Source organism: Enhydra lutris, unplaced genomic scaffold, assembly GCF_002288905.1.
Source record: "Enhydra lutris kenyoni isolate GAN:26980312 unplaced genomic scaffold, ASM228890v2 scaffoldscaffold17, whole genome shotgun sequence".
Classification (NCBI taxonomy): Eukaryota; Metazoa; Chordata; class Mammalia; order Carnivora; family Mustelidae; genus Enhydra; species Enhydra lutris.
The window spans coordinates 14,368,081-14,388,052 of record NW_019154101.1 but is presented as its reverse complement, the minus strand read 5'-3'; the positions used below and the strand labels follow the sequence as shown (position 1 = coordinate 14,388,052).

The following is a 19,972-nucleotide window of genomic DNA, read 5'->3' as shown; positions in this document are numbered from 1 at the left end:
CGGCCGTCTCCCTAGGTCCCTGGTGTCGGGTGGGAGTGGAACCTGCCGGGCCACGCTGCCCACGACGCCTCCGCCAGGCGTCAGCTGAAGAGCGGGAGAGGGCTGGCTGGGCCCGGGACCGCGCTGCTGGACTGCGGGCATCTGCCCCGCGCAGGTGTCGACTGCGGCCTCGATCCGGCAGGGCTGCCCCGTCTCTGGACGGGGGTTACTGGAGGGTCGTGGACCGGAGGGCGCCTGCGGCTGCACCTGACAGACATCGGGGGTCGGGTCCGGAAGCGGCCGCCCCAGCTCTTGCCTCCCAGACGCCGTTGCTCCGCGGGCCGCCCCTGGAGCGCGAGGACTGGTACCCCGGCCGGGGTCTGTCGGGAAGATGGCGACCCCGGGCATGAGCTGGCAGCAGCACTATTACGGCAGCGCGGCGGCCAAATTCGCGCCCTCGCCGGCCGCCGCGCAGCAGGCGGGGCACAGCATGGACTATAGCCAGGACCTGCACCTGAAAATGAGCAAGAAAATCGCCCAGCTCACCAAGGTAAGGGCGCGGCGGCGGGGTCGGCACGGCTGGGACCCTGTGCGGGCCGCGCCGGGCTCAGGTGCTGGGCTGGGAGGCTGCGCGCGCTCCGCCCGGGAAGAGTTGAAGCGGGGGCGGGGCGGGGGGGGGGTCTCTCCTCTGGGGAAGCAACAGCTGGAGACTAAGCTCCAAGAACCGTTCAAACTTCCGTGGAACGCTGGAGATGTTCATTGAAACTAGACAACTCAGCGGCACGGCTGGGTTTATGGGACTTAACATCCTGCTGCCCTTTAGGGGTAACCCAGCACAGAACAAATTAGGAACTACTTCTTTTATTGCACAATAATAAATCACTTTAGTTTTGGGCTCATGCATCTGCCCAGACTCCACGAGCCTTTACACCGCTTTATGAAAGTACAGTACCGTATTTACCCAACATAACTCGGAATCTTCCCAATTAATCAGTATCTTCTGTTGTTAACGTACTTAAGGGGAGAAAAAACCTGAGCAATGTAGGAGGGTAAAACATACCTTGCGTGGCATTTGGGGGATTTAATGAGTCATTCCTTATGCTGACAATGTCAAACAAGGCTACTTAGATGATTCACATCGGCACTTAGTTAAGTGTTTCAGTCTGTCAAAAGATCATTTTCAGAGCGTAGCCTGCATATTTGGTCAGCCGTAGTTTAGGATGGTGGGCCTTTTTCTAGTTAATGTTGATCATGAGAAGGAGTTGGTATCTTGAAGCAAGAGCAATTCAGATAGATTGGTTCTATTGCTTTGTTTAGCTCTCACTAGCAATCTTTCAATAGCCCTTAATTGCGAACAGGTGATCCATGGTGTCTGAAACTTAGTAGAGGTGATCTTAAACTGTTTAAGCTGAATCAACTAACCACTTGTTGGTGGTGTGGGTATGATGAAGAGAGGTGGGCATCCTGGGTGTTTACTAATAGGTAAGCTCTGAAGTCTCTTTTCAACTCCAGAATTTACATTATATAATTCCAGTACTAGTTGACACTATTGTGAGAGTAAAGTAAAACAGAGTTGGAAGAAAGGAAATGGGAGTGTTTAGAAATGGGGATCTAAAGAGGGTAAAAAAAAAGATTTTGCTGAAGAAATACGATTGAGGGTAGTAAGAAAAGTAGCATGAAAGGACTGAAGAGTGAGTGCTCCAACAGAAGAGCAAAGAAAAAGGGACAAGTACCTAATGGTAAAACTCAGCCATGCAGAACAAGGCAATACGGGTGGAAATTTTGTTTTCTGATTTTTGTTTTTGATCCATAGTGTCTTGGAGTTTGCTGTGTGCCCGGTTTTTACTGTTTCCTTTTCTGACAGATGGTCCCCATATTCAGGGAAAGGAAGGATCAAGAAGAAACAATAGTGTATTATCAGGGCATTTATACATTTGGGAGATCAAAGCCTGGTTTCCTGAAATCATGTTTGTTCTTCAGAATAATGATGTTCAGAATGAAGCACATGGATGTTTATGTATTCTGACTTTCTTATGGTGGGTCCACAACACCCTTTGTCCTGATTTTAGATTGTAACCCTCTACGTTCCTGCTGTAATAGAAACACTCTAAGTTGGTAGGGAACTGGGTGCTGCTTACTGAGATTTCTCATCTCTCCAATAAACAACTTCTCTTCTTACTTATGCTTCTTCAATTTTCTGTTCTTTTATAAGAAAAAAAATTAACAACTATTAAAGGTGAGAATATTGATAGAAGCTGCTGTCACGTTCTGTTTACCCACCTTAAATCTAATGAGGCAGAACGCTGGCCCCCATATCAGTGCTTGTCAAGGTTTGAGTGCTATACCGCATCTTTACTGAGGGTTACCTGGACTCTGATTTAGTGTTTATAGTTACAATCTCTAAACACTCTTGCCACCTGCTCTGCTAAGTGCCTCAGACATTGAATCCCTTACACTAGAGTTTCTCAGCCTTAGCACTTTGGCATTTTGAATTGGCTAATTCCTTGTTGGGAGCAGGCAGGGGTGTCCTGTGCATTATAGATATTTAACAGCATTCCTGAATTCCTGGTGCTACTTAGTAGATTGCAGTGGCACCCCCACCTGCGTGGCACACACCATCATGACAATAAACATGTTTCTAGACATTGCTGTATGTTCCTTAGGAAGTGTGAGGACTCATCCTGTGTTGAGAAGTACTGACTTATACTGGAATATCTAGGGTTTCTCCCACCTGTTCCCTGCATTTAATACTAAGATAAGATGTGAGAATGAAATAATCAGATAATAGGACTGTGTTGGAGCTAACCCCATGTAGTTTCTGAAACCTACAATAAGACATGCTTCCCTTATGTATCATTTTGGAAACTGTCAAGTTTTACAGTTATGTGTACTTCTTGTAAATACTATATCATAAAAATGATATCCTCAGTAATATTTCAACTGTTAGAAACTACCGGCGTCTACTATATATAATTTTCACTCATGAAGAGTTTATTAATAAATTCACGTCAGTAGAGTTAGGTTGGAAGCTTAGCTTATATTTCAAAATTAGACATAATCGTTAAAATAGGATTTTATTTCTTTTAGTAATGAGCCAGTAGTACTCAGATTTTCAGCATTATGGTGAGCATGGCTTGGGAATCTGTCTTGAGTTAAAACTCCTGTTCTACTGCTTACTAGTAATAGGGCCTTGAACAAATCACTAAATTCTGAGCCCCTGCTTCCTAATCTTTAAAAGAGGGGTGATGATACAACAACTAAGGTAGTAGGCTCTTAATTCAGGCTGTCGCTGAAAAGAGAGAATCTGTGCCAATGAAGTATTAGTAAAATATTGGATAGTATGTTTTTTAAATGTTTCTGTCTTTTTAAACTAGTCTGCATTTGATAGCATTGCTATATTGTTATTTCTCTTAAGAGTTTTCTATGAAACCCTTAAAAATATATATATACAGTAATTGTTCTAGTTGAATAGTAAAGTGTAAAATTTTCACATGTATCTCACATTGTTGTAGTACAGTATTGAAAATACATGCATTTTCCTGATACTTGGCTGGATGTGAAAGGATAAGGATGAAAGTAATCTGTATTACAATTTCATACAACTATGTATTCAATAGATGTTTAACTAAAAAGCCATCTCAGCTGCAGACATATTTGTTCAGATTCTATTTCCTTATAACCTAACATAGCAGCTATCTCCTAGAAAGGAGAACAATAGTTTTTAAAGCACCTTTTATGTAAGGGACACTTTGCTAAATGCTAGAGATACAGTAGGGAGCAAGACACAGTCTCTGCCTTTTAAACTGAATCTGTTATACTTAGGATACTCTTAGTAAATTTTAAGAATTACTGTTAGATCCTTGAGTCCTGTTTTGGCAAATTTCTGGGACTGTTAATGGCTGAACCATCTCAGGATAGGCAGAGAAGCTGGATGGGTTGAGTTATGTTTAGTAGGATCACATTTGTGTACTTCTCTACTCTCCACTGTGTTGCCTCTTTAGTGCATTAGGGTGAAAAGCAAGACTTGTGGAAAGTAATTATAAAACAGCTATTTTTGTGTTACTCACTGCCCCTTTCAGTTTACTCCTGCGACGATGGCTCATCCTCTGCCCATATATACACTTGACTTTTCTGGTTGCTTTTAGATAATACAAATTCAGTAACTAAATTGCAGAAGTCTCAATTTGATTATTGAAAATTTTCAGCTGGCTGGCTCTGTTAGAAGAGCATGTGACTCTTGATCTTGGGGTTGTGAGTTTGAGCCCCATGCTGGGTGCAGAGATTACTTAAAAATAAAAAATCTTTAAAAAAAATAAAAATGCGGGGCACCTGGGTGGCTCAGTGGGTTAGGCCGCTGCCTTCGGCTCAGGTCATGATCTCAGAGTCTTGGGATCGAGCCCCACATCGGGCTCTCTGCTCTCTAGGGAGCCTGCTTCCTCCCCTCTCTCTGCCTGCCTCTCTGCCTGCTTGTGATCTCTCTGTCAAATAAATAAATAAAATCTAAAAAAAATAAAAATAAAAATAAAAATGCCCAGTGCCAACAAATAAAAACTCCAAACCAAACTTAAAATTAAGTATGGAGCTTCTCCCCCATGCCCATTCCCAGCCAATAATCAGGGAAGGGGGGCATCACTAACTTTTGTCTTCTGAGTAGGCTTTTCTACTCTTCTTGCTTTGTCTTTCCAGTCCTAGTTTAACACCCTCCCCTCCCCCACTGGAAAAGGAAGAAGGGAAGAGAGGAAGGACTAGCAGTAAACTTTATTTGAATAGTGCATGGTAATCTGGCTTTAGTGCTGTTGTAGACTTTGCACACATTTAAAACTCATTCTTTCACTCCTGCTTCTTCCACCACCTACCTCCATTGCTCAGGATTCCTCACCTCAGGTTGCTTGACAGTGAGAATGCATCTATATTCTGGCTGGTTGCATGCTCCTTCCTCCGCCTCTTAGATCTGGCAGGACCTTCATGTTTATTTTGCGGAGGCCTGTTCAAGCTTCAGGTAGCCTTCTTGGATAGACCCAGTGACCCTACCCCAGCTTACTCTGTTTTGTTTTGTTTTTCCCCATAAGGCCCATCTTGGTCCTTAGGGAACATTCATTCTATGTCCAGACAGACTCTGGTAGTGGTCCCAATTCAGCATCTCTCATTTACTCTCACGTACCTCTTCATCCAGTTTCTGATCCTTTCGATTTTCCAAGGATGAATCAGGTGCTACTTCAGTATGCTCTTCTAAGTGCTTGAAACACATATTGAGATCTTCAGGTGCTCCCATCAAAGCCTTTTCCTCTAGGCTTTAGGTGAGTGACAATCATCCTTTCTCTTAAAGGCAAGGGCACTCGTTCCTATAGCTCTCCCCAAGGAAACCTTCTCCAAAACCCTGCTCTGTAACCTCTTTGAGGCTTTTCTCACTAATATTGGGTGTAGAAGTTAGCATATCTCAAGATCCCTCTTTTAAGACTGACTTTTTTTTTCTTTTCCTTCTTTCTTTCTTTTTTGGAAATTTTGAGAATATTCTGCCACCTGTTTGAGTTGTCAGTTGTCGTTGGTTCTCAATAGAAACTTCTCTCTTTTTTTTTTAAAGATTTTATTTATTTATTTGATATAGAGAGAGAAGCAAGAGCGAGCACAGGCAGACAGAGTGGCAGGCAGAGGCAGAGGGAGAAGCAGGCTCCCTGCCAAGCAAGGAGCCCGATGTGGGACTCGATCCCAGGATCCTGGGATCATGACCCGAGCTGAAGGCAGAGGCTTTAACCCACTGAGCCACCCAGGCGCCCCAGAAACTTCTCTTTTAATATTTTGTTATGTTAGCTGCTTATCCAGTGCCACCTTAGTTGATTGTGCTTTCAATATTGTTCAGTCTAGGTATCACTAACTGACATAACTAGTATAAGGTAGGGTATATGGTTCCAAAGAGCAGGGGTAGTTTCTTTCCGTTCCCTGTCCTCAGCATCAAGTCCTTCTTAAAAGTCTTCTTTTAGTTGCCCCACCCCATCCCGGCCCCAAAGCTGCCCTGACCAACCCAGGCCCCGTTAGGCTTGCCTTACTCTGAATTACTATAACATTTATTGTCTGTACTTCTTGTTGGTACTTAGTAATACAGATTTGTGAAATGTTTGTAAATATATCTTGTTTCTGTAATTTGAATGTAATTTCCTCAGCTGTGGAGACTGATTTTCATGTAACTTTAGTATGAATTACTTACACATAGTATAAAAGCTTAATAAATAAATGCTGAAGGTAATGACAGTGGTGGTGATGGTAATGATGCTGTACCAAGTAATTTTGTTATATAGTAGAGTTAGTAAATAGTTATGGGGACTATATCTGCTACTCTTCTGGGTTAATGTTAGATAATTTCAGCTGATTAGATTACTTTTAAGTATTTAAATGTTTATTGGTTTCCTCTTACATTGCTTCAAATCCTATATTCATAATATATTTTTGATGCAAAAATAAAAATATAAAGTACCCTGTCTAAAATATAAATATTATTTGTCATTGCAAAGGTAGGTGATGGATACTAGATTCTTAGCAAAAAAAAAAAAAAATAGTGTTATGATCAATCATTTAATACTTACTGCTTTACTGTATCCCAAACCAGACTATGTTAATATACTAGTGAAATTTTCAAACAGTTGTGTTTTCTGTACATTAAATACAACCCATTTTTCACTAGTTTGAATTACCTAGATACTGTTTTATAATACTATTTAGTTTTGGTTGTGACGTGGGTTGTTTTGGTTTAGCACGTACTGAATGTGGCGTCTTTTTCCCCCCTCCTTTGTTTCATTGCAGCTTTGCCGTTCTCTTATGTAGTAGCTTGGATGTAATCTCTTAGTTGTAGTTGAGTGGTTTGAATTAATTTCTTGTATTTTACCATTGGGCACAAAAACTTAATATACATTTTATCAATTGTCCAAATGCTTATAAAGGGACTGCCTTTAGAAAAGGTTTAGAGCTGGAAGAAACCACAGATTCTGACCAGCCTAACGCTCTCATTTTATAGGTGTGGAAATTGAGGGCCCAGAGTCATTTGAAGATTGCACATCTTGTCACTGGCAGAACCGGAACATGAACCCAGGTCTCTGGATTGGTCTAAGAGAAGGGCGGTTGTGCTAGCAGGTCTCTTTTCCCTGTGTCTGCCTTCTTTCTAATACTACTCATTCATTTCCTAAGAAGCCACAGAGTTGGTGGTGTTTTTCTCACACTGGAACCATGTTTTGTTGACCATCTGAATCACAGACTTCTGGTGACAGTGAACCCATGAGCCACCCCTCCATACACTGAAAACAACCTCTGGATTTATAGGTTGTACAGTATGTAACTGTGGCTTTGGTAAATTTGTAACTGCTATTTTTAATGTGTTCTTAGATGAATGTCATAATATTTTTATGTTTTTATTAACAGCTTTAGTCATTCCAGATTTAAAAAATGTTTTAATTACTTTGATTTGGAGACTGTTATGCTTGGTGTCAGAGTTACTACTGGGTGGTTATTTTAAATGTTTTTCCTTTGACTCTTGATTTCTTGATTGAATTATTGCTTAGGTCTCCTTCCCAAAGGCAGGAAGTTGGAGGTTTTCCTGTTTTTCTCCTTCCATCCCTGTCTTTGTGTTTTTTTGCTTATGAAAATCCTTTTCGATCTAATTGCCAAGCTCTTAAAAAGTGGTATGAAAGATGAAGGTTCAGCAAAATGTGAGTGAAGCAATCTGGTAATTTTTTTTTTAAGATATATTCATTTATTTGAGAGAGAGACAGTGAGCATGTGTGCATGGGGAGGGACAGAGGGGAAGAGAGAATCTTCAAGCAACTCCCGGCTGAGCCAGGAGCCTGAGGTGGGGCTCCATCCCAGGACCCTCCCCGGACTCCAGGATCAGGACCTGAGCTGAAATCAAGTCCGCTGCTGAACTGACTGAGTCACCCAGGCGCCCTGCAATCTGTTCGCTTTAATTCTCAATGACAGTAGGAGTAATTGGGGTGGGGAAGGGAGGAGGAGTTAAAAAATGATACTCTGTCTTTTCAGTTTATCTTAGGAGATAAAGAAATTTTCTAAACTTTGAGCATTCAAATAAACTTGGATATTACATAATGAAATAGAGCTGATGGGAATAATGGATATTTGTTAAAGGCTTACTTGTTTTTTCACTATAGGAAGTTTCTATTTTGTAGACCACTTATGAGTGAGAAGGACATTAAAAGTAAGTCTGTCAGAATTGTTACTCCCTAGTCCTTTTTGGAGATAAACACCTGAGGAAAGGTGGGAGACAATTGCTAACTGAATTCAGAATTTTTTTTTTTTTGTAAATAAAAACAGTGTTATATATAGTAGTTTGATGTGGGGGAAATATTACTATCAAATTTTATTTTGTATTGCAAGTGTGACCTGAGCCACAAAGGCTTTTTTAGATTGACCTGGGAGCTTAACAGTTCTTTAAGTATTATTGGAAAATAGCCTCTGACTGCCAATTAATTAGTATATTAAAGTGAATTTGGGGAACACCAGTTTTTGCAGGTTGGGGATTGCCAGTTATAGTCAGTATTTTGGTATACTTAACATTTGAGATCAAAACCAATATTTTATTTTATTTTATTTTATTTATTTATTTATTTATTTATTTGACACAGAGAGAGATCCATCACAAGTAAGCAGAGAGGCAGGCAGAGAGAGGGGGAAGCAGGCTTACCACTTGGCAGAGAGCCCGATGCGGGGCTTGATCCCAGGACCCTGAGATCATGACCGGAGCCGAAGGCAGAGGCTTAACCCACTGAGCCACCCAGGTGCCCCCAAAACCAATATTTTAGAAGATAATTTTTTATTCTTAGCTTTCTATTAAACTACAATGGTGAGTACTGTCATCTGTAGCTCTCAGACTTCATTATTGATTACATCTTTCTTACTAAAGCTTTGACAAAATGTACAAATGTAGCAAAGTTGAATAAAGACTTCATTATTGATTACATCTTTCTTACTGAAGCTTTGACAAAATGTACAAATGTAGCAAAGTTGAATATGTAAATTTTTTGTCCTACATCATTTACTTTCATCTTGAGATGGAACAGGAGGTTAAAACTACCAAAGGACCTATAGGAGATAGAAAAGCAAAAAACTTCATGACTAACCAGAATACTTGGGATTTGGACAGCTTAGACTCAGGTCCTAATGTGCCACTTAATTTGTTTATAAAGGAGATAGTATTTTTAATGACTTTTAAAAATTATGAGTCTGTATTTCCTAATTTTTTGTACCATTTCTATTTTGAGGTTTAAAGGGTTTGAAAATGAAAATTTGGTTTACAAAGTACATTGCTAATATTTAAGTCATCTCTAAAACTGATAATTTTAGTAAAATATTGGGATAAACTCTAATATTATTGGAGAATGAGTTATTTTAGTTGACTAGAGGTTACCATAAGTAATTTAATTTTCCACTTTCCAAAATAATAAACTTACATTAAACCATTCCACTCATAAGTTACATGGAGTCCTTTGTTATCTCTGGGTTGTTGTTAGGGTCATCAGTATATGCATTGAAGATTAGCCAAACCTGGACTAATCCTATGGCAAAGGCTGAAATTTTACTTCTGAATAAATTCATTTACGTATTTTATTTGCCCTCTCTTATAAAGCGAAATGCAAGGTTTGAATATGTACAGTCTAGATATTGACTTTCTGGTTGGGAAGATTGTTTATTCTATTGAATGTCTGTCTGTGTGCTCACAGATATTTGCACTTTTCATTCTCTTCCTTCTGAAACACTTCATAACAGAATTTCATAACTGAAACCCTAAATAGTATCCCATTCCTATTCCAATGTTTCCTAGTGAAACAGTTTAAAAACAAAGTGCATGTAATTTTTTTTTGAAGATTTTATTTATTTATTTAACATAGATCACAAGTAGGCAGAGAGGTGGGCAGAGAGAGAGAGAGGGAAGCAGGCTCCCTGCTGAGCAGAGAGCCTGATGTGGGGCTCTATCCCAGGACCCTGAGATTATGACCTGAGCTGAAGGCAGAGGCTTAACCCTCTGAGCCACCCAGGCCCCCCAAAGTGCATGTAATTTTGAAGGGAAGTTGAGTGTGTGTGTGTGTGTGTGTGTGTGTGCGTGCGCACACACGCATGCATACATGTATGTATGTGTGTTTGATATAATGGTCTACCCAGAGTAACAAAAGTAGGTATACTTAAATATGACTAAAATAAAGCATATGGAGCCATAGGGTTGGAAAACTTTTGTTGAATGCCTAGTCCTTGAAGGATGCTGTGTTAGGCACTATAAGTTATTTAATTCGAGTAATTTATCATTCCACTTCTGAGCTACATGTGTTTTTCATTTTTTCAGTAGACTTCTGAGAAAATATCAGAATAAAGCAGGTGAAAATTTTAATCAACAGATTAATCTGACAAATTTTAAATGCTTAATTATGGACAACTGTTTAGTTTGTTTTGGGTAGAATTTATATATCTAATTTTCTTAGATAAAGAAGCTAGTGCCTTCCAGTGTCTTCTTCAGTAAGGTTTTTAATAATAATTTAAAGAAAAATATTGATACGTTCTCTGGTTACAAATCTGTAATGTTTTTGTCCAGGGGATAAAGGAGGTAAGGGAAATTTCAGTCTTCTGAAACCCAGGAGTTAATGTGTCTGTATTAGGTGTAGGTCTCTCCTGGGCAGGCCAGAGAACCACAGTCCCAGAGCTATATGGCCCAGTGAGGCAGCAGTGCCTATCATGTATGTCAGAGGTATAGGTTCAGTGGGTTAGACAGACCCCAGTTTGAATTTCAGGTTCACCACTTATTAGTGTTTAGCCTTTAATAAGTTTTAACCTGTAAGAGCCTCAGTCTTCTCATCTGTAAAATGAGAATAACAAAGCCAATCTCATGGAAGTATTGTAGAGATTAAATAAGATAATTTGTGTTGGAGAAGAGGTCAGTAAATGTCAATTCCTACCCATTTTCCAGACCCCTTCTCGTTGGTTCAGCCTTTTACAAGTAAGTCGTTAACAATTAAGTATGTCGGGATGCTTGGGTGGCTCAGGCAGTTGAGTGTCTGACTTTTTGTTTCAGCTCAGGTCGTGATCTCAGGGTCCTGGGATCAAGCCCCATGTCAGGCTCTGTGTTCAACAAGGAGTCTGCTTTCCTTCCTTCTCTTCTTCTGCTCCTCACCTTGCTCATGCACACTCTCTCCCTCTCTCTCTCTCAAATAAATAAAATAAGTATGTTTTTATATGCATTTTCTCTTTTGATGGAGGTATATTCTATATTACTAGGGACTACAGCTACCAGAAGTAAAGGTTTAACAGCAAATAAAATACAGGGGATTCTCGGGGTGCCTGGGTAGCTCAGTGGGTTAAAGCCTCTGCCTTTGGCTCAGGTCATGGTCCCAGGGTCCTGGGATCGAGCCCCATGTCGGGCTCTCTGCTCCGCAGGAGCCTGCTTCCTCCCCTCTCTCTCTGCCTGACTCTCTGCCTACTTGTGATCTCTCTTTCTGTCAAATAAATAAATAAAATCTTTAAAAAAAAATACAGGGGATTCTCATTAAGATGGTTATATTCTATCAAGTTATGTCCTAGAAGAAATACAGGGTTATGTTCCTGATACCCTCTGGTCACATTTTCAGCAACCAGTAAATATATAACCTTGTTTTATGTGTGTTTCTGTTTAATGGCACCTTATTTAATACATATTTTCTATTCATTAAGAGTAAACTCATAGAGTGTACCTGGGTAGCTCAGTTCGTTAAGCATCTGCCTTTGGCCCAGGTCATGATTCCAGGGCCCTGGGATGGAGCCCTGCCTCAAGCTCCCAGCTCTGCAGGGAGCCTGCCTCTCCTTTTCCCTCTGCCTGCCCCTCCCCCTGCTTGTGCTGGTGTGCGCTCTTGTGCGTGCACACTCTCTCTCTTTCTCTCTCTCTCTCTCTCTCTCTCTCTCTCTCAAATGAATAAAATCTTTAAAAAAAAAGTGAACTCATAGGCAACAGCATTATAGCTCATGCATGAATGAAGCTTATCTAACAAGCTGTGTTAGATTGTGAGGTTACATATAAATTTTAGCAAGTAGGCAAACTTGGAAATATGGAATCCACAATAGTGAGGATCTACTGTATCTAAAAATGGATACAGAACTTTGCATCTGCTGTTTACTTAGCCCCTGCTTTGGTTTTTGAGCTGTTGTTATGAGCCTCTGTGACTATGACTCTTATTAATACCCTGAACACCCTCACATGATTGTGACTTTGACTCTTATTATCTCACTAAGCACCCACAGATGAAAGGGGTGGAAGGGATAGTGGGGGCAGGAATACTCACCTTTTGTGTGAGTTGCCGTTCACCAAGCAGATGCCCTACAATCATAAACATGGGACAGAATTACATGATTCTCTCCTTGGTTATAAACTGTGATCTTCATAATCTGAACTTGAATCTACCACATTGCCCTAGGTCAGAAGGAATAAAATATATAAATTATTCCACAGCATGGAGTGAAACCTTTGGAAATACAATGTTGACTTAATTAAAATAAAGCCTTATTTTTTTATATTCATCATTTGCTTAAAATATGTTTGCGGTTCCTTCCCAACACAAACTGTCAGTGTGGGAGTTGTTTTTGTTAAAAGCCTTTGTCTACGTATCTAAAGATAACTAGGAATCTTATACTCTCTGGAGTTTAGCACACTTGGTTGGAAGTCTCTGAAGTGACTTTATGCAACATACAGAAAACTTAAGATATTTAAATAGAGGATATTTTGGCAGATAATTAGACTTGACCTATACCTTTTTTAAATGACCGAGAAGAATGTATATTTTCAGTTTTAATAGTAGAGAATGTTCATATCTTTTGGTATCTTCTTAGCTCCCCCCCCCCCCAGTGATTATCAGAAAATGCTGGTGAAAAGGAACCTGGATAAGAGCACTCTATGGTCTTGAAGGAGTTAGCAAGGTTAACTGGCCTAGAAAAAGACTTTGATCTGAAGCCACGCCTGTCACTTTGATATTGCTCTCTTTAGGACCCCGCGTATCTTAAATTTCAATCCTGAGTCTCTCTTGCTATTTATTTTGTCTGTTTCTGGATTGTGAAGCATAGCCACAGAAAATTATGGAACTAGACTATGGCAGAATTATGCCACCTCTCGCTTCTTTACCCCCAATGTGTCTACATCCCAATCCCTGGAATCTTTGAATATGTTACCTTACATTTGAAGATGTGACTAAATGAAGGATCTTGAGATGGAGAGATTATCCTTGATTATTTGGATAGGGCCAGTGTAATCACAAGAATCCTCCTGAGTGAAAGGGGGTGGAAAGGAGGTAAGTCAGTGCCAGAGTGATAGGATGTGAGAAGGACTTCACTAGCCATTACTGACTTTGAAGATGGAATGTGGGCATGAGCTAAGGAATGTAGGTGGCCTCTAGAAACTAGAAAAGGCAAGGAATTGAATCCTTGCCAAGAGCCTCCAGATTATAATCTCATTTGAGACCTCCAGAATTGTATGATTAATAAATCTGTGTTGCCTTACACTGCTAGCTTTGTGACATATTATTATAGTAGCAAGAGGAAACTCGTTGCTTCCTTTTGTACACATCATGTAAATAAGCTGCTTTCTATTTTACTAAAACTGTCAAGACTATCAAGCTTCTGTTACTTGTCTACAAAGATACTGAGGTCATTCATTCCTTGTGAGAACTTTTTCCTGTCCTTTCACCTTAACTCTTATGTATATGCTGCTTCTCTATGTCTTAAATAGCTAACTCGTGGCAGGGACAGGTAGGAATCAAGGAAACTAATTGGGAGGGTATTGGAATACAGTATTGATGAGAGATTATGAGGGCCTGGATTAGGACTATAGTAGGAGAGAGAAGAGAGATTTGGGAATTTTTTTTTAAAGATTTTATTTATTTATTAGAGACAGAGAATGAGAGAGAGCAGGCATGAGAGGGGGAAGGTCAGAGGGAGAAGTAGACCCCTCTGCTAAGCAGGGAGCCCGATATGGGACTTGATCCCGGGACTCTAGGATCATGACCTGAGCTGAAGGCAGTGGCTCAACTAACTGAGCCATCCAGGCACCCGAGATTTGGAAAATTTTGAGGGGCAGATTTAAGAAACATATGGGAAGTAAGCTTATCAGGAATTTGTGACAGTCTGTTGTAGTGGAAGATTGAGGATAACAGGTCTTTTGTTACACTGTAGGTACTCATGAATGAACATTGATGAATTAGTGACTAGATGGATATTAATGTCAACCGAGATAGGAATATAAGAAGAACATCCATTTCTGTGTAACAAGGTACTCCCAAATTTAGCAGGTTAGTACAATAAACATTTATTATCTCACAATTTCTGAAGTTCAGGAATGTAGGTGTCACTTAGCTTGTGGTTCTGGCTCAGGGTTTTTCATGAGGTTCCAGTGAAGCTGAAGATTTGACTAAGGCGAGATGCTCCTTTTTTTTTTTTTTTTTTTTTTTTTTTTAAGTTAACTCCTATGACTGTTAGCAAGAGACTTTAGTCTTTCACCATGTGGACCTCTCTACAGCAAGTCATCTGAGGGGATTGGGGAAGAAAAAGACCAAAATGGAAGCTGTGGTCTTTTCATAATCATATAGAGTGACATATTATCTGTTGCCATATTCTGTTGGTTACACAAACTAACCATGGTATACTGGAGCTAGTGACTACACAAAGATTTGGCTGTTGGGAGACAAAAATCAGTGTAGGCCATTTTAGAGGCTGGTTATCCCTAAAGAGAAGTAGAATTAATGGGAGAGAGAGAGAATTAGTTCAGAGTTTGAGGATGACTGTGTATATCCAGGTAGAAATAGCAAACATTTGGATATTCATTTTAAGCCAAAAGTAGAGAATAGTAGGAATAAAAATGTAAAAGTCATTAGCATATAGGTGATAATTAAAATAAAAAGTGGCTGTGGCCTCAAACAGAGTGGAAATTATTTAGTATAGTTGCTAGGAGAAAGAAGAGAAATCATGGACCAGATCTTTTCAGAGAAAAGATCCAGAGAGATGTGTTGTTGTCCCAAGAGGAAATTAGGTGTGGTATTTGATCTTAATTTAAATGCTTCACAGTTTTCTGAAAAGTCCTATGGAAAGGATTATTGTTCGCCAAATGTAGGAAAGAGGAGGGCAGTTATTAAAGTATTATTCCAGAGTCTGGGTTTTGTCTGTTGGGTATAGCAGTAAGAGAGCTGAAGAACTTCAATAGGAGGGTTAATCTACCCTTGGGCTGCAAGGGGAAGGAAGTGAGGTTAGGACGGAGCTGACAGATGAAGGAAACTCTAGGAATTGAGGGGACCATTGGTGTGAATGTAGGTAATGCCAAGAGGTTGAAGGTTTACATCAAGGTGTTATAACATGAGAGGGGGCTGTTTCTGAGGTGGAGTAAGTTAAAATGAGATGCAGGATACAGTCTTGAGAATGTTTATAGGAGAGTGACAGTTGTTAGAATCCCTAAGAACTGTAAATGTGGTCCTTTGGAGTCTACATGCATTTTTTTTTAATTTTATTTTTTATAAACATATAATATATTTTTATCTCTACATGCATTTTTGAAATCTCCAAAGGTAATGATGGGAGGGAAATTTGTGAATCCCAATGCCTAGATCTACACTGAATGTAGGCAGTATGACAGGCCACAGCTACACTGACCCCGACAACGTGCAGAATGTGCTGGCAGAGGTGGTGCCCAGGGGGTGACCAAGGACTGCCTGGAACAGCAGTGACACCCCCCCCAAGCCTGGCTTGCCCCATCCCTGCCCTACTGGCCTCTGGCTGGCAGCCAGCTGCCCTCTCCCCACACTGCCTGCTGGGCTATCCCTGGGATGGGCAGGCAGGAAGTGCCTTTTCTCAGAGGCTGCAGTGTTTGTCAGGGGCCTTCCCCCCACCTCCTTTCCTGCAGGCCTGGATCTGTGTGGGAGTTGGGCAAGCCTGGGGAGTTGTACTTGTGGAGCTTAAGATGCAGCTACTTCAGTGGGTGGGGCCCTGCCCTTAGCAGCTTGCTTTGGGTCCATAGTGCCAGGGGCCTGGTGTAGGGTGAGGTGAGACTGCCCCATCATAGCCAGGGCAGGCGTGGGTTCCAGGTCAGCTTCTCATACCTCAGATAGTCTGTTTGCAATGAGTGCCCAATAGCCGCCCCCCCCAAAAAGTATTACTATCATGAGGCAGGTGGAGTGAGAAAGCTAAATAAAAGAACAAGTTGTTTAACTGTGCCATGTTGTGCCTTTTAGAAGGCAACATTGGGTAGCTAGGTGTATGCACAAATCACTTCGAGATCCCATATTGAGTTAGGTGCAATACATAGAGTATTGCTTCTGGTGGAAGAGAATCCACGGCTTTGGCTGAGAGGGGCAAAAATGAGAGTCTGAGGATGTAAGGAGTTTTATGTGTGTGGGTGGGTGGTGGGTGTTTGATCTAGTATTTAAATATTGGCTCAGAGATTGCAAAGAGTATAATAAGAAGGGGGTGGAGGAGGGCAGTGGAGGAGGAACCAGGGGATGAAGATGGGTACCAGAATTTAGCTTGCAGCCGCTCTGCAGTCATGTGGCTAAATAAGGTGGAATATAAGAATGCAGAATCTTATTTTGCTTAAGTGGTTTTTTTGTTTGTTTTTTTAATTAGCAGCTAGAAAGTTCTAAGTCTTCAATTTGTATTAAACAAGAAACCACAGGGTACCTGGGTTGCTCAGTCGGTTAAACATTTGCCTTAGGCTCAGGTCATGATCCCAGTGTCCTGGGATCAAGTCCCGCATCAGTCTCCCTGCTCAGTGGGGAGTCTGCTTCTCCCTCTGCCTGCCGCTCTGCCTACTTGTAATGTCTCTCTCTCTCTCTCTCTCTCAAAAATAAATAAAATATTTTTTAAAAAAAGAAGCAAGATCCTAAGAAAAACGTGGTATATTTGTGAATTATTTGATCAAACCGTCTTTTCTAACTGATTAATATGTTTTAGAATTTTTAAAGAAAAATGTATTTGTGAATTATTTGATCAAATGCTCTTTTCTAACTTGATTATTAATGTTTATAGAAAATTTCTGCATAGTTTGTCTTCCTTAAAATAATAGCATGAATGAAAATACCAATATTCTATTTATTAGAAATATGGGTATATTTTTAGGTTTTACTTTTTTGTTGGTTGATACTGAAATATGAAAGTCACATTTTATAAAATCTAAACATCTTTTAAAAAACTAGTCTAGAATTTATTTAACAAAAGAAGTAGTATTGTGCCAAATATATAGCCTCTGGAATTAACATGTTTGAGGTATGGAACTTTGCTCCTTTTACTTTATTCCTATATGGATAGACACACATTTTGAGTGTCTAATAAATGCTGGAGTGTGGGTTGGGGGAACATAAATAAGTCCTGGAGCTCATCCTTCAGGACTTTGCAATTTAACAGATGTACAAGACAGAACATACCTGAGAATACCAGAGTATGCCCAAGCAATATTTGGCAATGCTCTTAATGTTTCATGTTACCTGAATGAAACTCTGGCCAGATCACTAAGAGCCTCCTGAGTCTCTTCATTTCCTCTACTGAGTACAGCTGTTTCTGCCACAAGATGGGAGAGAGGAATTGAGAGGACCACTGGTGTGAATGTAGATAATGCCCAGAGGCTGAGGGTTTACAGCAGGCTTGTCTCATGCATACCTGGTTACAGTTCCTTGGAAGGACCATATCAATAAGCAAAAGCAATTAAACCAAAAAGTGTATTGCGCAGTACTGTGTGTCACTGTGTTAAGCACTTTACATACATTATGTTGTTTCACTGTCATAACTTCACAAACTAGATACTGTTCACTTTACAGAAGAAAAAAAAAACTCTAAGGTTTAGAGAGGTTTAAAGTGACTTTCTCACAGTTATATAGTTGTGAGTAAGGCTAACCTTGGTCACCTGTCACTAACATACTTGAGCTTCTGTATAAAATCCATAGCCTGCTAAGTTCAGAATGATAAGATCAGAGTACATCTGGAAGCTTCAAGTCAGCTCATTCTGTCTATCTGTCTTACCTCATCCCTCTGTCCCTGGGCCCTGGCTGCAAACTCTGGGCCCTGGGTCATCTAGCTTATCCTCAGGTTTCCTTCCTTCCCCTGTGTGCTTGGAGTTTTTATACTTGCTCTCTACAGCTCTTGCTCCCTGCTGAACAGAGTCCTCTGCAGCCACATCTCTTCATCAGGTACTTTATCTGCTTATTGTCATTTGAAAACCTGGCTCTCTCCCCAGGATGCTGCTTTTTATGCTGTCTTTGCAGGTGACCACTACTCATTTTCACACATTGCATCTGTCAGAAGTCTTAGAGACATCTTTCTTCTAGCTCTTATTGCAACTTATAAACCATTGCTCCTGGACTCTTCTGTAAGTACAGTTCTTGAGATTTAGGCCAACCATGTCTTCCTCCTGCACCTCTCTCTTTGTTGCTTCCCATGCTCAGCAGGGAGTCGCTGTCTACGGGTGGCCTAACACTCTAGTCTCACGGTTTTTGACCTTTGCAAATTCTGTGATCTTTTCCTTTACTCAAGCTACTTGTACACATTTTCCTCTAAATCTTAAACTCCAGAATAACCATATGAAAGATATTATAAATATTTGTTGATTAAATTAATGAACTTCTTAACCTTTCATCTCTCCCTTCCTTTTCACATTTTACCCATTCTCTGTGCTCGCTTCGGCAGCACATACACATTTTACCCATTCTCCAGCCCCCCTGGTTCTTTTTCTTCCTATTCATGAACCCATTCTTTCTTCATTCTTTATCTGTCCTAGACTGTTTGCACTATCACTGCAGCCACTGTCGTGCCCAGTGTTTTTCCACTACACTTTCAAGACCAGCAAGAGGATAATATTGGCCAGATGTGCAGCTTGTTCAACCTAGCACATATCAGTAAGAGAGCATCATGTCCTTGTAGACACCTCTAGAAGGGCCCAGCTGAGCAGGGTGAAAGCAGAAGGGACCCTAGTGGGGATGCTTGGAACTGAGTGAGTTCCAGGGGTGGAATGTAACTGGGATGATAATACTTGGTTTTAATGGAATATCTTCTGAAAGGTCTAAACTTTAATTAGAAGTGACTAAACAGAAACAACAGGACTAAGTTTTTCTTTGCCAAGTAGTTATAAAGATTCATAAAGAAAATGAAATTCTCTCAGGAAAACAAAGACCTTGATTTTTTTATGCTATGATTTGTGAGGGACCAATTTGTCCCCATTAAATATAATAGCAAGTTATAAAGTTGACTGTATTTATAAAAATGCAATGGTTTAAAGAGTTTGTATTAAGATTATATATTAAACAAGAATAGCCTTTTCATTAAACAGGAAAATGAGCTTTTTCTCTCAAAATACGACTTGTGGACAAGAATAGATATATAGAATTCAATATGGCTAACTCAATAATAAAGCATTTATAATGATTAAATGTGAAGTGCTGGTATAGCACTTTATTTATGGTAAGTGGTGAATAATTCTTATGCCTGCCTGATAGAATGTTTACTTATCATAGGTTATAGTTGGGTGCACAACATCTTGCTTCAAGTAATTATGTCTTTAGTCACGACCTAATTCAAACATAGATTGCAATAAAAGGGTGAAAAAGGCTGAAATAATTCCAATAAATGGAGAGAATGTTAGAAGCAAGCTTTTAAAACAAATAAGCTTGAAATCAAACCTGGGGAAATGATTTTATTGGATATGATGGTTTCTAAAGTTGAACTGTCAAAATAAATGGGTAACAAAATTGGCAAATAAAATTTTTTTGAAAATGAAAGTTTTCAGTAAAGTGGGGGGGGAAGAAAAATGTGAAATGCAGTCACTAAAATGAAGGGATGGGCATGTTACCCATCATACACATTCCAATTAGCTGTTGCTGCTCTGGTTTTTTATTGCTGCCTTTTACACCACCCAAAAATCTTGCAAAACAACCACCAGTTTATTCTCACAAGTTCTTTGGCCAAAAATTCAGAGACAGAGGGGCTGGTTTGTCTGCTCCATGATGTCTGGGTTTTC

General features: G+C 40.2%; 1 protein-coding gene across 1 annotated transcript in view; it reads left to right on the top strand.

Moving 5' to 3' along the window:
- Positions 1–370: 370 nt before the first annotated feature.
- The window catches only part of LOC111147760 (family with sequence similarity 184 member A), a 117,368-nt gene continuing 97,766 nt past the window's right edge, over positions 371–19,972 (top strand). Inside the window, exon 1 of the mRNA XM_022503990.1 lies at positions 371–529. Coding sequence (XP_022359698.1) covers positions 371–529 — 159 coding nt within the window. The remainder of the gene's footprint in view (positions 530–19,972) is intronic.